The sequence below is a fragment of the Lipotes vexillifer genome, unplaced genomic scaffold (assembly GCF_000442215.2).
Source record: "Lipotes vexillifer unplaced genomic scaffold, Lipotes_vexillifer_v1.1 scaffold689, whole genome shotgun sequence".
Classification (NCBI taxonomy): Eukaryota; Metazoa; Chordata; class Mammalia; order Artiodactyla; family Lipotidae; genus Lipotes; species Lipotes vexillifer.
In genome coordinates, this window is record NW_006772359.1 from 100009 (window position 1) to 121395 (window position 21387).

Sequence of the window (21387 nt, forward strand, 5' to 3'; positions counted from 1 at the left end):
AGTCCCGCCCCTGCCTCGGACCCCGCCCCCGCGCGCCAGTCTCGAGAGGCCGCTCTCACCCGATTGGCAGGGGCAGGTGCAGAGGTGGAAGGGCACTTTCCTCCTCCGGGTGAGTGGAAAACAGATTGGAAAACAGATTGCAAAACTGTACGTGCCGTGTCCCCATTACATTAAATGCATGCTTTGAAAGGAGCCGCAAGTTAAATATATACACTCCAACGCCAACCCAGAGGTGATATCTGGATGGTGGTGGTTTACACCATGCAGTATTCCCCAAGTTTTCTCCAGAGAACAGGCACGGCCTCTGTAATCCCCTCTCCCAGCAAATAAACTGATTTTAAAGCACTCCATTAGCAAATCCAGTTTGAGAGGGGCTTCTTTACCGTAATTCCCCCCTCCCCCCAGGGATAAGCACCAACACAAGGCCAAGTCATTTCTTTGTCAATAATCGTTTCTCTCACAACACTGCTGAGGAAGGCCTAATTTCCTCTTTTTCAGTCCTTTTCTGCAGTGGTGAGGTTGGAAAACCCAGAGCAGGGTACGTACCAGGGGGTGTAAGACACTGCCTGACGTCTGTCGCTAAAACGCCTCACATGAACTTGAACGCAGGGAGGGAGAATGTGCCTTTGGCCCCCATAGGCCACTGCACAGAGTTGGAGGGAGTTTTGTGCAACCTAGAGATGCCAGCAGAACCACACATCCGCTGCACATATATCCTGTCTAATAAGAAACAACTCTGAAGACATTCCCAAGTTTATATTAAAAAGCGTGTTTTCTTTTTAACCAACCTCCAACCATTGTACAAAATTAAATCTTAAAATACGACACAGAGATTCTGTCCCTGTCCCTTATGCAAATGTTTCTGTATTAGTCACCCGGCCGCACTTGGTGTGTCTGTCTTCCTCACTCAGATTGAGGAGGGTTGTGCAAGGGGCTGAGAGCTGAATTTTCAAGAGCGTAGGCGACAGAGTATCATCTGGGAGGTGCCCAAGACTTGGCTGGACCTTCCCTACTTCTAACCCAACCCGAAGCGTGTGCTTCTGTTTCCTGGGGTGTGCCCCTCCTTTCTCTCCCGCAGCCCAGGCTCCCTCCTCTTTTTCTGCAGCTTTCCAGCTCTTCCCTGGAGACTTTGGAAAACAATGCTGACTGCTCCTGCTGTAAACCCTGCTCTTTACTCTGGGAAACATGATGCAGAAACATTAGACATCCATGAGAATAAAGGGAATGGGCAGGGCCTTTTCCATTCAAAGCAAATCACTTTGAACTGGTAAACAACACACTGAATGATACCAGAATACTCTGTTTCCCACCTCCCCTTTCCCCAGACTGGGAATTTGCACAGATGAGGTCACCAGTCTCATAATCCTTCCGTCGGAGAACACTTGGAGACCCCAAAGGAGCAAGTGCGGGTGCTGGGAAGGACAGCACCGGAGGTAGCAGGCGTCCAAGTTAATTAAATATTTCTTGATTCATTCATCTCATTACATAACCATCCCCCATGTCAACATCCGACTCAGAAGTGTCACTTTTATCAGAAGGAGCATCTTCAGACCACGGATACTCCGCAGAGGGGCCGGGGAAGGGCAGCTGTGTCCCTTCTCCACTGGCCACCAGAAGAAGGTTCGATTCTGTCTCTTCGGGGTCCTCTAGCACAACTGTCTCTTCTGGACCAGATGGTAACATCAGAGTGACTTCTGAGTCATCGTTGTCCTCAAGGGCCCTCACACACACAGAGTTCAAATCCACATTGAAGACAATTCTGTCCCCAGACCCCTCCGTGGGGCTGCTGTCCTCCTCGGAAAAGGGGCCCTGCAGCAGATTCCCTCTGCCCTGGTAGCCCCTACTTGTGCATTCCGACTGCCAGGGGCTGGGCCCTGGTGCCATCAGGGCCTCAGCATCAGCCTCAGGCTCGGGCAGGTCACGCTCCTCAGCAGCCAGGTCACTGCAGTCCTCCAAGGTGGCCGAGGACACAGAGGCGGGCCACAGCCTGCCCGTTAGCCCGTGTGTGGTGTAACCACCTGCGCTTATTTGGGGGGCTGCTTCATTATCGCTGTCACTTTCATCATCATAATTATAATTCCACACTTTCTTCTTTCTGTTGATGTGAATGACCTCCACGGTAGCCACTTTTTCCAACGGAGGCAGCTCGGGAAATACCCAGACTGACAATTTATAAAAATTCTTTAAAAAAAAAACAACAACAGAGGGTATCAATTCTGAGTGTTTGTTCTTTACTTTTTGACATCATAAAACTTAATGAGGTTAACTACACAGTGATGGGGAAGGTGGTAATGAGGACGATGACAAAAGCAACGACAACAATGGCTAATGGTTACATAGTGTTTACTATTTGCAGGGCACTGCTTTTAGTAATCTACACACGTTATAATTCATTTTACCCTCACAACCGCTCTATGAAGTAGGCTTACTATTCTTATCCCCACTTTACAGATGAGAAAATGAGGCAGAGAGGTTAAGAAACTTGCCCGAGTTTCACAAGTTTCAGGAATACTAAGTGATGGAGGCTGGGTTTCAAACTAGGAGGTTGCCTGCAGCAGAGACTGGCCCACTCCTTCCTACTGCTGTTTCCTCGCTGCTTCTTGCTTGTCAGGGGAATCTATCCATTTAGTCTGGATAGATTTCAGCCCTGGATTGCTGACATTCTTAAGGGTATCAAGGAACTGTGAGTAAGGAGAGATTCTAGAGAGCCGATTCCACTGGGGTCAAAGCCCTCTGCACTGGAGGACCTTAAAGAGGCAGGTGACCCCTAAAGGGTCAGAGATGAGAAGAGCAGGGAGACTGCAGCTTGCTCTGATCCAGCACCTCCAGGACGCAGAAGGTGAGGTGGGCTAAGGAGACTGGCTACGGTGGGGTCATGCTGAGGAGGGTGGTCACGAGATTCCTTTCACAGACCTGGAATCATCAATGACATCCTCCTCCTCCTCTCTATTCCCTTGCTCAGGCTGCCCAATTTGACAAGCCTACTCTTCCCTGACTCTATCCAGACCTAGCCTTGGGATGAATTGTTCCATTGGGTTGTTCATCATTTTTCTTATTGATTTACGGGGGCTCTATATATAATCTATAATCTAGATGCCAATTATTTGTTCATTATTTATGCTACATGTAATTTCCCCCAGTCTCTGGTTTAACATTTTACTCTCTTTATGATAACATTTGATGGAAAGTTCTCAATTTTAATGTAAGAAGATGTATCACTTTTCTTTCTTCATGGCTTCTGCTGAATCTTCCTTGCCCCAAAGTAAGAATCTCCTTTATTGCCTTCTAAAACTTTTAACAGTTTTGCCTTTCACATTACAGTCTTTAATAAGCCTGAAATTGATGTTTGTGTATGGTGTGAGGTAGGGATCCAATTTCATTTTCCCCCATATAGATAACATTTATTGACCTGTCAACCCTTTCCCCATTGCAATTCCTACTTGTCATTAGTCATGTTTCCACATATGTGGGTCTGTCTCTGGGATCTCCATTTGACTAGATCTTTGTTAATGCTTTTCAATAAGGTTAGATAATTTTCTCTACAATGGGCTTATGACATCTTCTGTTAGATATCTTCCTTGTTTTTAAAATATTTTTATTACCATTGTAATGGTATTATAAAAACGGTATGTTTTCATTTAAATCACATTATTGCATTTAACTGTATGATTCCAAGTTCAAAACCAGGTAAAACTAATCTATGCTGTTAGTGATCAGGAAAGTGGTTATCCTGGATATGGGCAGTGACTAATAGGTAGGAGATACTTCTGGGGAGGCTGGTCATGTTTCCTTTCTTGATCTGGGTGTGAGTTATGTGGGTACATTGAGTTTGTGAAAATTCACAGAGCTTTTTGCTGTGATTTGTGTACTTAATTTCTTGGATGTTGAAAAGCAACTTATATAAAAATATATTTGTTTTCTAAGTGATTGTTACTAGTGTATGAAAATGCAAGCATTTTTATATTGATTATTTTGTGTGTAACCCATTGCTAAACTTATTAGTCCTAATACTTCGTCTCTAGCTTCTGAATTCCTTACTTAGCCAGTCATATCATCTATAAATTATCATTCTCTCTTCCCCCATTTTTCAGACTTTAAGCTCCAGAAGGGCACATTTTTTGTTTGCTTTACTCACATCTAGATCCCCAGCACCTATAACATGTGGACACACAGTAAATACACAACACATATTTGTTAAATGCAAAAGAGGAGAAGGAGGGGGAGGGGAGGGGGAGGGGAGAGAGAGAAAAGACAATGTTTAAAATTTTTAATATCTGTTCTTGATTAAACATACATACACAAACATACTAGACCTAGGGTGTTCTGTTTTACTATTCCTAGAGTTTTTACTTAAACACAGAGTAACAATTTTTAATGGAGAAATACCAGGCAGACACAAGATAACAATACCTCCTGTCATTACTTGGGGTTAACACAATAACAGGTATAAATATAATTGGCATATAATTTGGGTGCATTTTAAGGATGGGAAGAGCCCCAGGGATACCTGGGAGGAGGGTTAGTAATGAGTTTAGGTAATTCAGGCAGAAGATTACCTAGGAGGTGATGGGTGTGGTGCTAGGGGCCTTTAAATCTCAAGGCTGCATGAGAAATATGTATTGGAGTGGGATTTACCTAAGACCTCAAGGCCAAAGCAGTACATGGCCAACAGAAGAGTTGGAGTAAAGGCTGAGAGTAAACTTGCAACTGAACACTAACATAAAAGATTCAAAATATACATTGTTAAAGATACAAAGATAAAAGTTACACTGATAGATGAAAACCAACCATTCTTGCAATACAGGGATCATAGTGTGGATGAAATCCAACACAGAGCAATTTCCTTCTCATAAGCTACAACCAAATGCCATCTAGGTTCAAATACTAATTGTAATTAAAAACTCCAAAAGCACCCCTCCCCGCAAACAATCCCTCCCCCAACCCAACCTGAATAAGAACAAGAAAAAGAAGCATACATCATCCATAACAAAGAATGAAATAATGCCATTTGCAAAAACTTGAATGGACCTAGAGTTTATCAGATTAAGTGAAGAAAGTCAGAGAGAAAGACAAATATCATATGCTATCACTTGTTTGTGGAATCTAAAAAAAATGATACAAATGAACTTATTTACAAAACAGAAATAGATTCACAGACATAGAAAACAAACTTATGTTTACCAAAAGGGAAAAGGGACAGGGGTGGGAAGAGATAAATTAGGAATTTGGGATTAACATAAACATACTACTATGTATAAAGTAGGTAAACAACAAGGACCTACTGTATAGCACAGGGAACTATAGTCAATATCTTGTAATAACCTATAATGGAAAAGAATTTCAAAAAGAATATATATATATATTCTTCCTGTACACTTGAATCACTTTCTGTACACTTGAAACTAACACAACATTGTAAATAAACTATACTTCAATTAAAAAAATTTTAAAGAAACAAAAGAATTAGAAAATAAAAAGCCTACACTTTTATCACCTGTGGAGGGATATTTACTTGTGGCTGTTAAAAAAATTAGAAGAAGAGGGCTTCCCTGGTGGCGCAGTGGTTGAGAGTCCGCCTGCCGATGCAGGGGACACGGCTTCGTGCCCCGGTCCGGGAAGATCCCACGTGCCGCGGAGCGGCTGGGCCCGTGAGCCGTGGCCGCTGAGCCTGCGCGTCCGGAGCCTGTGCTCCGCAACGGGAGAGGCCACGGCAGTGAGAGGCCCACGTACCGCAAAAAAAAAAAAAAAAAAAAAAAGAAGAAGGTGAATGAGTTCAAACATAGAAAAATAAGATATTTCTGATAGTTTTCTAATGTAGAAGGAAAGTGACACGATAGGGAAAATGAAAAATGAAGGGCAAAGTGCTTGAGTCAAAGCACATGAGGTGGCTTTAGAAATATGTAAGATCAATACCCAGACTTGTCTGAGCGCTAAAGGCTGTGAGCAGGAAGAATATGCCTCAGGAAGCAGAGAGAAAATATGAAGACAGAATGGCTGGTTTCACTAACAATGAACACAAATAAGAGCTACTCTGGGGGACAGTTATACTGCGATGAATGAACAAAAGTAGAAAAAAATGATTAATTAATGCCAGCAGAGCTTTGGAGAAAGGCGTCCGTCTCTATGTTGACACTAGCATTATAAATTAATTCTTTATATTTTTATATAAGATAAATTCACTTTGTGTATCGATTCCATGGAAGTAATCCAAACTAAAAAGACAACCTGTATAAAAATGTTCATTTGCATTGTTCATAAGGGCCAAAGACAGACATGAAAGGAAAAGAAATCAATCCAAATGCCCTACAGTTGAGAAATGATTAAGGGAAAAAGGAGACATTAATAACAATGGAAAACTATGTTGATTATTGAAAATCATATGTGGACAAAGTATAAAAAGAAAGCAGAAAATTCAAAATAGAGGTTTATAGGGATGGAAAAGAATCCAGAGTGATAAAACACCTTGATGTTTTGAGACAATGGGGTTTTCTTCTGTGTAAATATTTAAGTGTATAATAAAAATTCTTAAGTTAAAATGAAAAATAAAGACAGGAATTAAAAAAAAAATACCTACCAAAACTTTGGGGAAATCATTTCTTAAGCATATGTAACCGATCCGTTTCAGCATCATTACAGTGCTTATGACGACAGCAGCTATTAAAAACAGAGTAATTATTCCTCCTATTGTGGCAGATTCTGATGACTCTGTTGATGAAAAATTAAATGGCTTTATTTCAAAATAAATCCAGTGAACAATTGCCGTTGGGAATAAATGTACATTGATCTGGCGGTGGAGGGGTTTATCAAGGGGGCAAAAGTTGGAAAAACTATTGTTAAATACCAAAGAATGGAAAGTAATCCAAGTATACATTTTAAAAAATTGATAAAAATTCAGTTTCTAAAAGTAAAATTTCTTCCAGTAGATAATTATGCTCTATAACTGCACTGTCCAATATGGTAGCCACTAGCCACATGTGCCCATTCAAGTGTAAATTATCAAAATTAAAAAAAAAAACAAACTTTCTGAGTCACACTAGTCAGGTCTCCAATACTCAATAGGCACAGTTAGCATGCACGGCAGGCAGGGAGGAGTGGAAAAGGGGAGTTTGTCTGAAGAAAACAACTGCATCACCCTGAAGCTGGACTTTGGCCACGCCAGGAGCCGAGCTTGCTTTGTCCTGTTATGAGTTCTCCTTTAGTTTCTTGTCAAAATTACTTTTGGAAAATTTCAATTTTCTGAATGAAAATAGCTTTCTTCCATAAGTCCAACTGGACTGAGAAGAAATCAATAGTTACATAACTAAGGCTCTCTTAAATTTCCAGAAAGACTTTTCTTAATATTAATCCTAGAGCCACAGCCTCAGGCAAAACAAATACAGGAGAGGAAAAAGTAAAGATGGCTCATATATTTTTAAAGTCTTTCAAAAGGTTAAAGAATGAACAGAAAGAAACTCAGTGAAGGTCTGCTCCCTCAGATGGCAGAAGATTCACAAACCCCTTTCATTCCCATCAAGAATGAATGGGTCATCTTCAAAAAATCTACAAACACTACATGCTGGATACGGTGTGGAGAAAAGGGAACCCTCATTTACTGTTGATGGGAATGTAAATTGGTAAGACCATTATGGAGAACACTATGGTGGTTCCTTACAAAACTAAAAACAGAGTTACTATATGATCCAGCAATCCCACCCCTGGGCATTTATCCAGAGAAAACTTGATTAGAAAAGACACATGCACCCAATGTCCACTGCAGCACTATTTACAATAGCCAGGACATGGAAGTAACCTAAATGTCCATCAACAGACGAATGGATAAAGAAGATGTGGTACATATATACAATGGGATATTACTCAACCAAAAAAAAAAAGAACAAAATAATGCCATTTGCAGCAACATGGATGGATCCAGAGATTGTCATACTGAGTGAAGTAAGTCAGGGAGAGAAAGACAAATACCATATGCTTATATGTAGAATATAAAAATATGATACAAATGAACTTATTTACAAAACAGAAACAGAGTCACAGATGTAAGAAAGAAACTCATGGTTACTGGAGGGAAAGGGGGGGGGAATAAACTGGGAGATTGGGCTTGACATATACACACTAATGTATATAAAACAGATAACTAATGAGGACCTACTGTATAGCACAGTGAACTCTACTCAATACTCTGTAATGACCTATATTGGGAAAGAATCTAAAAAAGGGTGGATATGTGGATATGTATAACTGATTCACCTTGCTGTACACTTGAAACTAACACAACATTGTAAAGCAACTATATTCCAATAAAAAAAAAGAAGAATGAATGAAGGCATGTCATATCAATGGCAGTTCTACAATCAGATCTAGCCATAAAGGCACACCTTTATAATACAAAATTCTTACACGTATAGAGCTTACATTCCTGAAGAGGATTCTGTGAACCAAAGTGATTTCTCTGGAGAAGCAATGATGTCATGGAATTCTGACCCATGTGTCCACCCCTCCTCCTGCCCCAGTGAGTCACTTGAACTAGAATTTTGGTTTTGGCTCTGCTTCTAGGGAATGTAAACAAGACGCCACCCTGTTTAAAAGAGACCTACCACCCTCTACCTGAAATTGCCCCCCTCCCTGCACCCTTTCTGCTTAATTTTTCTCCGTAGTACTTACCATCACTTAACACACACTATATTTTATTTTTTAATCTTGTTTCTCTGTCTCCCAATATAAGCTCTATAAGCTCAGGAATTTTTTGTCTGTTTTGTTCACTGCTGTATCCCCAGTATCTAGAAAAGAATCTGGCACGTAGTAGACCCCTGATAAATATTTGCCAAATGGGGAATTCTTGGTGGTCCAGTGGTGGGAACTCCGCGCTTCTACTGCAGGGGGCATGGGTTCTATCTCTGGTCGGGGAACAGAGATCCCGCAAGCTGTGCATGCATGTGGCACGGCCAAAAAAATTTTTTTTTGTCAAACGGATAAGCACAGCTTTCCCTCAGGACCTTACTGAAAAAACCCAACCAATTAGTTTAATGTTTGACAAAGGGGAGACATTTCTCCAGCTCTCTGGACTAAATTCCCCCATACCAATACTGCCTTAAGATACCAGTGTTCACCACTGAGTCCCAGTAAGTTAACTCTGATCCCAGGTCATCCTTCAAGAATTCACCACCTGGTCCCTGAGTTTGGCTAGTTGAGGGTGGCTCACACGGCCAGTTTGGATAGTGAGAGGGGCCATGTTATATGAACCTACTTGGTTCCTGAAGTTTCAGACAAGAATTGGAACAAGAAATATTTGGATAGTGAGGCGTACCTGTACATTAACTGTCTCACGTAATGATAAAAATAATGGAGGTTGACAATATGCAAGATGATGTGTTCACACCAAGGGAACATGAAGTGATGGGACAGCATGCTGTTGCATGACCATTTCTTAGTGGGTGAAACAGAGAAAAGTCAGGGGAGAAACTGAACCATCTCAGAACAAGGATATCAACTTCCAAAGAAGCAGTGCCTTTCGTCAGGCTTGGATTCACCTAAGTGCAGACTGAGTTTCAGCAAACCACTGTCTGTCATGCCATATTACTGGGTTTTTTATTGCTGTGATACTGTGATTTATAATAAGAAGTACATATTTGGTCTTTGTCCGCAGTTCTGAAAGCCTTAGAATTTCCTAAGTGATTAGAGCAAAGAAAGTGAAAGGAGCATTTTTTGTTATTCATAACAAGCCCCTCTCAACCTCACTTGGTTTACATTAAGGAGGTGATTTTTGGAAAGCCCCAGAGGATGGGCGCTGGTTGCCAGGGGAACCGACCCTGTGATTTAGAGTTGGAACTTTCAGCCCCACCCCTTGACCTCTGGGGAGGGGAGAAGTGGGAGGTTGAAGTAATTGCCAATGGTCAAGGATTTAATCTGTCATGTCTACATAAGCCTCCTTAAAAACTCTAAATGATGGAGTTTGGAGAACTTCCAAACCTTGCCCTATGCATCTCTTCCTTCTGGCTATTCCTGAGTTGCAACCTTTTATAATAAACAGGAATCTAGTAAGTAAACTGTTTTCCTGACTTCTGTGAGCCATTCTAGCAAATTATCAAAGCCAAGGAGAGGATTGTGGGATTCTCTGATTTACAGCTTGTTGGTCAGAGTCCATGTGACAACGTGAACCTGCGACTGGCGTTTAAGTTGCGGGGGGGGGGGGCGGTAAGAGTAAGCATCGTGTTTTCCTGAGTTCTATGAGTCATTCTAGCGAACTATTAAATCTGGGAACCTCTGAATTTGTAGCCAGGTTGGACAGAAGTGTGGGTAGCCTGGGGACCTAGGACTTGTACGGCAAGTTGTAGGACTTGTAGGACTTGCTGGCATCTGTAGTGAAGGCAGTCTTGTGGGACTGAGCCCTTTAACCTGTGGGGCATGTGCTAACTCCCTGTAGTATCAGAAATGAATCGAATCTCTGGACACTTGGTTGATGTTGAGAATTGGTGTTAGAACACAGATACGTTAATTTGTTCGGGGTTTACAATTTTGTAGGCATGAAGAATCTATATGCAGTTTTAGGTTTGCCCATATTTAACTGACATTATATAAATTATTTAAGCTAAAGTCATGAAATGAAATTGGCCTGTGTATCATTCCTTTAAAATTAGCCTGTGTATCACTTGATTCTGAGGAATACTAGAGAACAAAATCACACTGCCTGGAGTTACAGCAAACACCAGGCACCTTGATGTGCCAGGCACTGGTTAGTGAAGCTCACTTCAGACACAAATAAGCCATAGCACTTACAGTCACTTCCTTATAAATCTCATCTTATTTTATTTTTACTCTGGTAGATCAGAGCATTAAAGAAACTCTCACTGGGGTTGGGAAATTCAGAAAGGCTTCTTTGCGGGGGAGATTTTCACTTTTGTCAAAACAGTTGGAGACCTAGTGACTTCCCGAGAAAATAATCAGCAGTGGATGTTCCTAAGGCTGAAGGACTGTTCTCCCTGCAAATTCCTCCATTCGAAGGAAGGTTCGGGGAGCATGCTGTTTACTGTTCTGATGCCTTGGCCACAGAAGGGCTTTCAGCATTCGGCAGTGACTATCTCATCCACACTGGCAAGTTTCTCTTTCATCTATGAGCTACAGCCAACCTTCCTGAGAGCCAGGCCACATATATGAACCTTACCACATCCATCATTCTACCCTTTGATACCTCTGCAGGCAGTTGCTTCGGCAACCCAGCCTCCTCCAGCACTTGGCTTGAATAATGGCCAGGCTAAGGGCACACAGAACTGAACTTGATCCTGACTCCCTGAAATAAAAGCATTTCCACTTCAGGAGGATTTCTGATGTTAAAAAGGAAGATACCTGATTGTCCCCATGGTATGGCAACATAAAAGTGACTTCACCACATGGTAGAGACTGACTGACAGAAAACACCTCTGTGATGTGCCTTGGTTGGAAGAAATGCCTTTCCTGCTCCACGACTTTCAGATTCTTTTCTTGAAACAGGTTTTCCCTCAGAGTAAAAGCAAAACACGAATTTTCAAAAACTGTCATACCTGATTCCCATCCAGGTTGAAAGAGGGTACATTTTAAGGGAGATCTATTTATTTTTCTTGGATGTTTAGGCTCAAAATAAACAGATACACAGTAGTTTGTTTTTGGAATTAACTTTTCGATGATATAACTGAAATTTTCAGTGACGTTTCCATTTATTTGAGGTTTATGCTATAAAAATAAACAAAGAAATCAGTGAGAATTTCATTTAGAGGCAAGCCTTAAGAGAGTCTTTGGAGATTTGTCTTCAAATCTTAAACAGGGATAGAAATATCATAGGCTTGGCAAGAAAAAGTATTTTATAAGTTACTTGGGGCAAGCAATTTATCACAAAACTGCATGTATGTGTATACACACACATACATGCACACGCACACACACATGCACATATACATTTTTAAACCATGAAATCTAGTCTAGCAACTTCCTTTTACAAATGAGGAGGAAAAAGTCCCAACGAGGAATAAAGGTCTCCATGATGTCATGTTTGCAGTAAGATAATCTTGCAAAAATAAGAAAATAAGATTATCCTATTTCATTCATGATATGTGTCTATACTTCAGAAACTGCTTTTACACATATTAACTCATTTGATTATCAAAAGAGTCTGCAAAGCAGGCATTATTCCCATTCTCCAGGTGAGGAAACTGCAGCTCAGAGTGGTTAAGTAGCCTCCTCAAGGCCACACAGCTTATCTGTGGCAGAACTGAGGCTGATGTCTAGTTTCCCTGTCTTCTCCTTAAAAACACTTTGCCTCTTCTTCCCCAGTTACTTCTGTTCCATTTTGGAATTAAAGAGATCATCTGAAGGTTCTTTTCCTGAAGAATAACTTTTGTATAATGTTTTATAGTTTTCAAAGTACATCCTTACCAGTAGTTTTATAAATGAGGATTTCCACCAGCTCAAATACAGTCTTCTATAATAATATTTTTCTGCAAGTTTATATTTGAAAGGAGGAGGAATTATTTTTTAGCACCCCATCCCCATAGCAAACTAAAAGCTCATGCCTGGAAAACAAGCAATGAGGAAGAAAAAGGACAGAAACCACAAGTGTCATGGTGAGAGGGCTGTCCTCGAAGGGAAACTGCAAACCGACAGTGGAGAGTCAGAACATCTGGGTCGCATACCTGGCATAGCCATTGTGGTCAACGTGTGATCTTAAATCGGGAACCTTGGCTGCCTGTTTCACCGGAAGCTCCCTGTTTCACCGGAAGCTCCCGCCCACTGTGACTCGTATGCGTAGTCCCTGGTCCTCTCGTGCTCCTGAGATTCCGTCCACTCTCATCTCCTCCCCCAGACATTGCTCCCTGACCTGCACCCCCCGGAACATTCCTTCTTCACACGAACATGCTGTCATTTCTTCCATCTTAAAAAGTCCCTCCCTCTACCTCACTTTTCCCTCCAGCTACCACAGCATCTTTCTCCTTACCTTTATAGAGAAACTACGGAGACCTCTTTCCTGAAGTCAGACCACACTGAAGCCTAGACCCTTCAGTTTTCATTGTTCAAATCATTACAGATTTTTTTTTTTTTGGCAATGTATTCATTGCCAACTCAGTACTGTTTTGACCACTTACCTTCTTAACGGTCCCCCCTGATTGTTCTTCAATTAATGCTAAGTAAAACTGTGATTCTTCCTCATTTAGTATCTTGGGAGCGACAGACTGAAATTTCACATTCACACTGATGTGGTCTGTAAAACCAACAATCTCAAACTCTGGTGGGTCCAAAGGCAGTGCTTAGAAAACAAAACAAACCCCAAGGTCAGTCAATAAATAGCATAACCGTAATGATACCATTGTCATGATACAACCATGCCTCTTTACAACTGTCTTTTAATTCCCCGTGGCCCTCGCTGAGGTGTGGGTTACATTTTTTTTTTTGCAGTACGCGGGCCTCTCCCTGCTGTGGCCTCTCCCATTGCGGAGCACAGGGTCCGGTCATGAAGGCCCAGCGGCCATGGCTCACGGGCCCAGCCGCTCCGCGGCATGTGGGATCTTCCCGGACCAGGGCACGAACCTGTGTCCCCTGCATCAGCAGGCGGACTCTCAACCACTAGCGCCACCAGGGAAGCCCACATATTTTTTTATTGGTGAAAAACTGAGAATAAAAGTGAAGTGATTTGTTTACTATTACCACAAGAAATGGAAGACAGATTTGGGGATGAAAGTCAGTATTTCCCCAGTGTTCAGGTTGTATTCTAAACACAAGAGTGAAAATGACTTCTTCTCATATAATAATAATAATAATAATAATACATAAACATTGCAGAAATATCAGAAAATACAGATAGGATTGTCTCTGTATGTGGTTAATCCTCTTTTGTCCATGCTGTATGTGTGTAAATATGTCTACACATATAAAAACTGAACTAGGGTACACACACACACACACACACACACACACACACACATCTAAACTAAAATTAAGTCATTCTTACACTGTTTTGCATGGTATATGTTTTCACTTAATTTATTTCATAAACACATTAATGCATGTTTATCTACATCATTACCTGTCAAACTATGGCCTGTGGGTTAGATTTTGCACAGCCTGCAAGTTTGGAATGGTTGTTATTTTTGAAAGGGTTGTGAACAAATGAAGGATATGTGACAGAGACCATACATGGCTCACAAAGTCCAAAGTGTTTCTTCTCTGGCCCTTTATAGAAAGTCGCTGACCCTGATTCTTCATCAAAAATTTTCACAGCTAATTCTATTCCACTAAGCAGCTGTCCCATGATTTAAGTGATTCACTCTTTTGAACATTTAGATTGGCTCTAAGTTTTCTGAATAGAATCTATACATCAGTGAGTATTCTTAGAGCTCAGTCTTTGCATTTGGCTGTAATCATTTCTTTAGGACAAATTAGTAGAGGAATTCTGGATTAGAGCAGAGGCACATGTTAAGCTTTTCAATACATACCGCCAAATACCTTCAGAAAGGCTGTGTCAAAGCACGCTCCCCGCATTTCCTCTAAATCTGGGTATTTACATACTTTTAATATTTACCATTTTGAGTCTTGAAAAATGATATCTCATTACTATTTTAATATACATTCTTTAATGGTTTGAGTACCATGTTCTATAAGTTGGGCTATTTCTTTTCTCTGTGGACACATACACAAACAGGCAATTCCACAATTCCAGAGAATCTCATAAGTATCTAAGTTTGCTACAGCAGGATTCAGTTGTCATCTGAATACGTGCTTTGCTGAGCACATATGTGCGAGTATACACCTACACAGCCTTTAACAGGGCCCTGAAGTCGAATCTTTCTCTTGGAAACAGGCTGCAGATCAGGACACTGACGAAGTGATGGAGTCTGGCTGAGAGCCACTGCCAGCTGCTCTGTAGCTGTTAACACAAGTGTCAATGGGAGCTGACTCCAGTTGTAGGAAAAGAAAGAGAGGGCAGACCCACTCTTGGGATCCAGTCTTCTCTGAGTCTGGGCCCCGCGTGCGCACACACCTGGGCGTCCACACACACAAGAGCTACTGGGCTCTGATCTGGGGCAGGGGCTGAAGTATTAGGAAAACATTGGCCCAAGGAGTTGTGACAGCTCTTACAGGCCATCTGAACTCCGTTCCCTGCTTCCTGTCGGCTGAGAGAAAAACAGCAGCTACTACTGCCTGAATGCTTGCCTCGTACAGGCATGGATGCAAAGGACAGGTTAGCATTCCACTTTTTGGAGAAGAAAATGGAGGCTCAGAGAAGAAAAGTCACCACTCCACGGTTACAGAGTTGGAAGTAGCAGGGCCAGGAGGTGAACCTTTGCCCTGCATCGAAAACACCTTTGTAGAACTTCCTATTTCATGGCAAAGCACATAACGATGATCTTGGTGATGATGATGAAGATAATAAACAAGATTGACTCACTGTCCATTGCCAGGAAGAAAGAGCCCATACAACTGACCAGCACTGCGTTCCCTCTGAATCCAACCACTTTGGGGATGTACATCTCTGTCATGTTTACCCACACATCTGTTAGGTCACAGAATGATCTTGTGATATTTGTACAGTCCCCAACGATCTTCATATCTTCTTGTTTACTTGGCAAGGCAAAGAAATGGTAAAAGAAAACTTTAGCATTTATGTGACGAGAATCCGTTAACTGCAAGCCCCACTTCCACATTCTTGTCTAGCTCTGCTCAAATGTCCCTGTGTTGTCATCTACCCTCACCACCTTATTTCAAATGGCACACCTTACCCTGTGCCCCCCACCCCTCTCTCTTGATCCCTCTTTCCTGTCTCTATTTTTCTTCATACCATTTGCCACTGCCTGCCCCATTATATCTTTGTTTATTGATATCTCTGCCTACTTTCAGAATGTCTGCTCCAAGAGAGCAGGGATTTTGGTTCATGGTTTGACCCCTGGCATGTAGTAGGTGCTCAGTAAATATCTGCTGTATGAATGAACGAGCAAATGTTGGGCGTTCACGGCAGAGGCCCCAGATCTCCCTGCCCCTACGGGACAATCATGAATGCCCCTCGCTGAGAACCCCTCTCTCTCTGGCTGAGGACCACATGGTCCAGTCCTAAGTCAGCCTGTGCTATATGGGGACAACACAGACATCTGCTCTCTTAAGCTTCAGAAAGGTAGGTGGGTGATACATGTGACTGCCTAACGCAGGGAGAAACTTAATGACTTTAGCAGGTACCAAAGAGAAACCCACAAGAGGCCCTCCAGTGGGTCAGTCAGCAGCAGCAAAGAGCTATAAGCCAAATAAACAGCCAACAAAAGGACACCCCGAAGGGCTACTGGATCAAAGTAATGGCTTAGGAGGGTGATTGTTAGACGTGGGAAGAAGAGAGCAAAAGAGGGCTCCATCCATTAGGTCATGAGTCCCTCAGCAACCCCTAAGTAGGAAGATTAGCACAGAGAAGCTGCACTCTGCGTTGGTTAGTGACCAAGCCAGACTTTGGACCTGGGCCTGTCTTAGTCTGGGCCAGGCAGCTTTCTGATGTGCCACATGCCTCCCTGAGTAAAGGAAAGTAAACACAGCCCATCAATATGGTCACCAGATCTTTGGACTTCTGTCCTCAGAAAATGCAGCACTTTTCAACACCCAGACTTACTGAATTAGAGAAATAATTGTGAAAAACAGACACAATAATTATTTTGCTTCTGAGGCTTTGACATGTAGAAATTAGCTTTGGTTCTAAATGCACGCTTTGTCAAAAATAACTTTGGGTTGTTAAAGTATTCAGTGTAATTAAAAATGGATGGGTCTTTTGTCTTTAGACTTTTAAAGCTCTGATTAAAAAACCGAAATTGAGAAGGGGCGAAAGAGGGGGAGAGGGAGAAAAGCTCTATCACAAGTGAGATCATCTCTTCCACACTCTCCACATTATAGAAAGATAATATATTTAGCAAGAGAAAAATGAAATGTCAAACCAACCTCATGATGGTGTACCATAATGTATAGTGAGTTGGTACAATTGAATGGTTTTTTAATTCCCATGATAAGATTGACTGCAAATTTCGTAATGTCATCTTTAAAGTGCAAGATTCATCTGAAAAATCTAAAGGGAACAAGAGGAAAAAAAAAAAAAAGAGAGAGATTGAAATCTGGAGCCCAGCATTGTACCTTGGCCACTGTTCAAACTGTCCCTTGGGATCTGGAGCCCGACACTTCTAGCAGAGAAGCCCTCCCAAGAGCCCTGGGATCTTGGAAACACAGAAGGAACTGGTTTTGCTGGACATGAGAAATGAGCTAATACAATTAACAGATGAGCAACACATTGTCAGGGTGGACAAGCTTAGGAAACAGGAACTCAGCACTGTGTAAACAGAATTTGGGCTCACCCAATTATCACTGACTCTCAGCGGCTGTTTGGATCAAAACAATCTATGTCATCCTGGGCCACCCCATCCTCTCAAGTCAACACTCGACCCCTCCTCCAGTCCCCCCTCAGTAGCTTGGCCCATGGCAAGCTTTCCCTCCACTGAATTCCCCACTGTGCTTATTCCCTATCACAGAGAGGAGACAGAGAATGTGTGTCCAGATTGAATCTTCCATTTCATCCCCAAGCCTATGCTGAAGTATTGATAGGTGCTATTAACAAACCCATTTTACAGACTGTGAAATTGAGAAGTTGAGTTATGTAATGTTAGGTAGCTGGGAAGTGGCAGCAGCAAAGGAGACTTCACAGCTACATTCGTCAAACCCTGCCTTATATGGTTAAAGTTTCAAAAAGCATCTAAGTTTCCTATGATTAGGACCTGGGCCTTGGCTTTTGGGTTTCCAAATCTTCATCCCCCAGGGCTCATCACAAGGCTGGATACATATTTAATGCATAGTGATGTTCTGTGGACAGGTTTATACGTAGGTAAGAAATTTAGTTTAAAAAAATGTGTTTTCCCTTATCTGGTACCAGGTACCAGGTAACAGGTGGAAGAATGCAAATTAATGGGAAATTATTTCTGGATGATTTTTTGTTTGGTACAGTCTGTGTCTCCTCATTCTTCTATTAGTGAGAATATTAAGAGGTGAATATTCTTTTAAGGGGTTTAAAGATTAACTCTAGTGTTAATTTCTTGTAATAGTTTTATGAGACAAATGTGAAAACCAGTATTGGCTAAATTCTCCTTTAACAGGGAAAGTTTTTTTTTTTTTTTTTTTGCGGTACACGGGCCTCTCACTGCTGCGGCCTCTCCCGCTGCGGAGCACAGGCTCCGGACGCGCAGGCTCAGCGGCCATGGCTTACGGGCCCAGCCGCTCCACGGCACGTGGGATCCTCCCGGACCGGGGCACGAACCCGTGTCCCCTGCATCGGCAGGCGGACTCTCAACCACTGCGCCACCAGGGAAGCCCGGGGGGAAAGTATTTGAGGAAAAAGATTCAAACAAAATGGCAACAGATCTGGGATCAGTAATCAAATTTCCCACACTTTTGACTTCTAAATGGCCACTCCAACACTCTGACCCTTACACAAACTTTTGTCAAGCCAAGAAAAATCTCTTACCAGGCAAAACATACGAAATACCAAACATGAGGCTGATGTGCACTGGGAAGAAGAAAAACATGTTAGACAAGCAACCACACTTTCACCAGGTTCAATTTACGATCGCTACTCTGAGTCTGGGATTCTTCCTCACAGATGTATTTATATTGGATTGAGACTTTTCTCGCGCTAAAGAAAAAAGCTCAAGTAAATGGTTCTTTTTTTGTTTGTTTGTTTTGCGGTACGCAGGCCTCTCACTGTTGTGGCCTCTCCCGTTGCGGAGCACAGGCTCCGGACACGCAGGCTCAGCGGCCATGGCTCACGGGCCCAGCTGCTCCACGGCACGTGGGATCCTCTCGGACCGGGGCATGAACCCGTGTCCCCTGCATCGGTTGGCGGACTCTCAACCACTGCGCCACCAGGGAAGCCCAAGTAAACGGTTCTTAGAGAGCCGACTTTGGTATCAGCAGCTCGCTGTCTAAGGATGTTTCGTCCTGACCCTGGATCCAAAATAAGATGTTTGGGAGCTGATCCTAGTCATGAGGGTTGGCTGGTTGAGGGACTGCTCTGAGAAGCAGTCATCTGTCTGGAACAATTCTCAGAATATGAATAAGCATGTTGCTAATTAAAAAACTTCCAACGTAAAGATATTTACCAGGGTTGGTGGAAGAAGAAAGGTCTTGGTGATGGGAAGTGGGGATTCTCATTTGTTTCCTGGATGTCACCACGACTTGGCGAGTCGGGGGACGGGTTAGGGGCATTTTTAGTAGGTGGGGGAACAAGGCTGTCATATACTCTCCAATGCATGGCACTTGTCTGGGGAGAAGTGACCAACTCATGGCTACCTTACTGATAAACTATGGAACAGATGACACAGTGACACTGAAATAGAATCAAAAGAATGGTAAAGAAAAGGCACACATGAATAGGGCTATGGAAAAAGAAAGCAATAATAAACGAAGTGTGGAAACCAAAGTTCAGGGATGACTTTTTGGTTTTGTGTTGAGGAGGGAGATAAGGCGTCTGGTCTCTTTCCAAAGTAGGAATAGGGTGATAAACTCCAGCCTGGATTAGAATGAGGGCATTGAGGGAAATTACTCTTCAAATTACAGTGAGGCTAACCCCGTTCATTATTGAGCCTTAAGTCAATTATTATTTGTTTGTTTTCCTAAAACAACAGTAGGGCAGAAACCCATTGTGAATCAAACCATTAACGCTTGTTTCCTATCTACGTTCCAATTGGCTCTTTTTTTTTTTAACATCTTTATTGAGGTATAATTGCTTTACAATGCTGTGTTAGTTTCTGCTTTATAACAAAGTGAATCAGTTATACATATACATAAATTCCCATATCGCTTCCCCCTTGCGTCTCCCTCCCTCCCACCCTCCCTATCCCACCCCTCCAGGCGGTCACAAAGCACCAGCTGATATCCCTGTGCTATGCTGCTGGGCAGCTGATACTGGATCCTCAAGGCAGGGAAATCAATTGGCTACTCCCTAACAGGGTCCCTGGCAATGGAGCTATGAGAAAAGTAACACTTACCCATGGGATACATACCCATGGGATACAAATTAAGTGGTCCAACCGCTGAGACATTCTGGCTCAAAAGCATCTTTGTTGTTTTATATGTCCTTTCTTTACTTTCACATCTGAAAAGCAATCAATATTAGGTGATCAAAATTCTGAAGTGTCTAATTAAACTGCAAAGATAATGGGCAAAGACAAGACAATGAAAGATCGGCAGGAGATTCCCGACTCCAGGCTTCCTCTGCCCTTCTGGGAGCTGGACCATTTACCCCATTACACGAGCAGCTTTACCTCAGCTTCTGGGACCAATTCCCTACCTAGGCAGGTAGAAATTTTAAATGTAACTTTTGAACAGATAACACAGTCATTTGGTTCCAAAATTTTAAACATACAAAGAAGTAAATAGTGAAAAGTCTTGCTTCCTTCAGAAAACTATTTTTATTTGTTTTTTTGGTGAGTCCTTCAGAATACCTTCATGCATAAGCAAAAACAAACATGTACTCTTATCCCCCCCAGCCCTTTTTTTTTTTACACAGAGATAGCATATACATTCCCTGTCCAATTCCTGCTTTTTCTACTTAAAAATATATTTGGGACATCTTTCTACATCAGCACCAAAGAGAATTTCCTTGTTTTTTTAAATAGCTGCATAGTCTACTCTGTGGACATACCATGATTTATATAATCAGTCCCCACGACGAACATCTGAGTGGCTCCCAACTGTTTCTGCAATGGATAATCTTGGAAATGCCTTATTCTGCACATGTCAAGTCTAAGTGTGAGAAAGATTCCCAGAAGTAGGATTGCTAGGCCAGAGGGTGTATCAGTCAGGGTCCCAGTAGGAAACAGCACATTCAAGTTAGGATAATTTGAGGAAGATTTTAATCAAGGGACTATTTACAAATGTGTGAGCCAGATGCAGACCAACTATAAGGAAGAGTGTAGTATCTGAAACTAACAACAGCAGGGGTTCTTATCATCCTGGGCTTGAGGCACAGGGGGAAGATATCAACACTAGAATTTGGAAGGAAAGAATCCTGTGTGAGGAGCTAGGATGTAAGCCGACCCTAGGTGACTGTGCAGCGAGGGGGCTGAGGGATAAACATTCCTCACTGTCTTGTCTTACCCGGGGCTCCCCATTGGCTGAACCCAATAAGAAATCACAGGACAAGGCTGCGGGCAGCTGTACCCATACAAGACAGGATCCCAGGGCACAGTAAAGGGTGGGCGAGGTGGAGGCTGGGTTTGCAGGGGCAGACAGAAGAGACCTGGCACAAAGGGGCCATTTGTAATTTTTCCTGCTTTCTTTTGGCCGCACGGCGTGTGGCTTGTGGGATCTTAGTTCCCCGACCAGGAATCGAACCCATGCCCTCTGCAATGAAAG

The 21387-nt window shown here is 42.4% G+C and overlaps 1 protein-coding gene across 1 annotated transcript; it reads right to left on the bottom strand.

Annotated features, from left to right (window-relative positions):
• Positions 1-1449: 1449 nt before the first annotated feature.
• IFNAR2 (interferon alpha and beta receptor subunit 2) lies at positions 1450-20118 on the bottom strand. The gene is given in 8 exon segments (XM_007447407.1): positions 1450-2181; positions 6575-6705; positions 11532-11700; positions 13107-13267; positions 15407-15579; positions 16930-17053; positions 18497-18538; positions 20034-20118. Coding segments are annotated over 8 exon segments (1587 nt in total). The 5' UTR covers positions 20089-20118.
• Positions 20119-21387: the final 1269 nt, after the last annotated feature.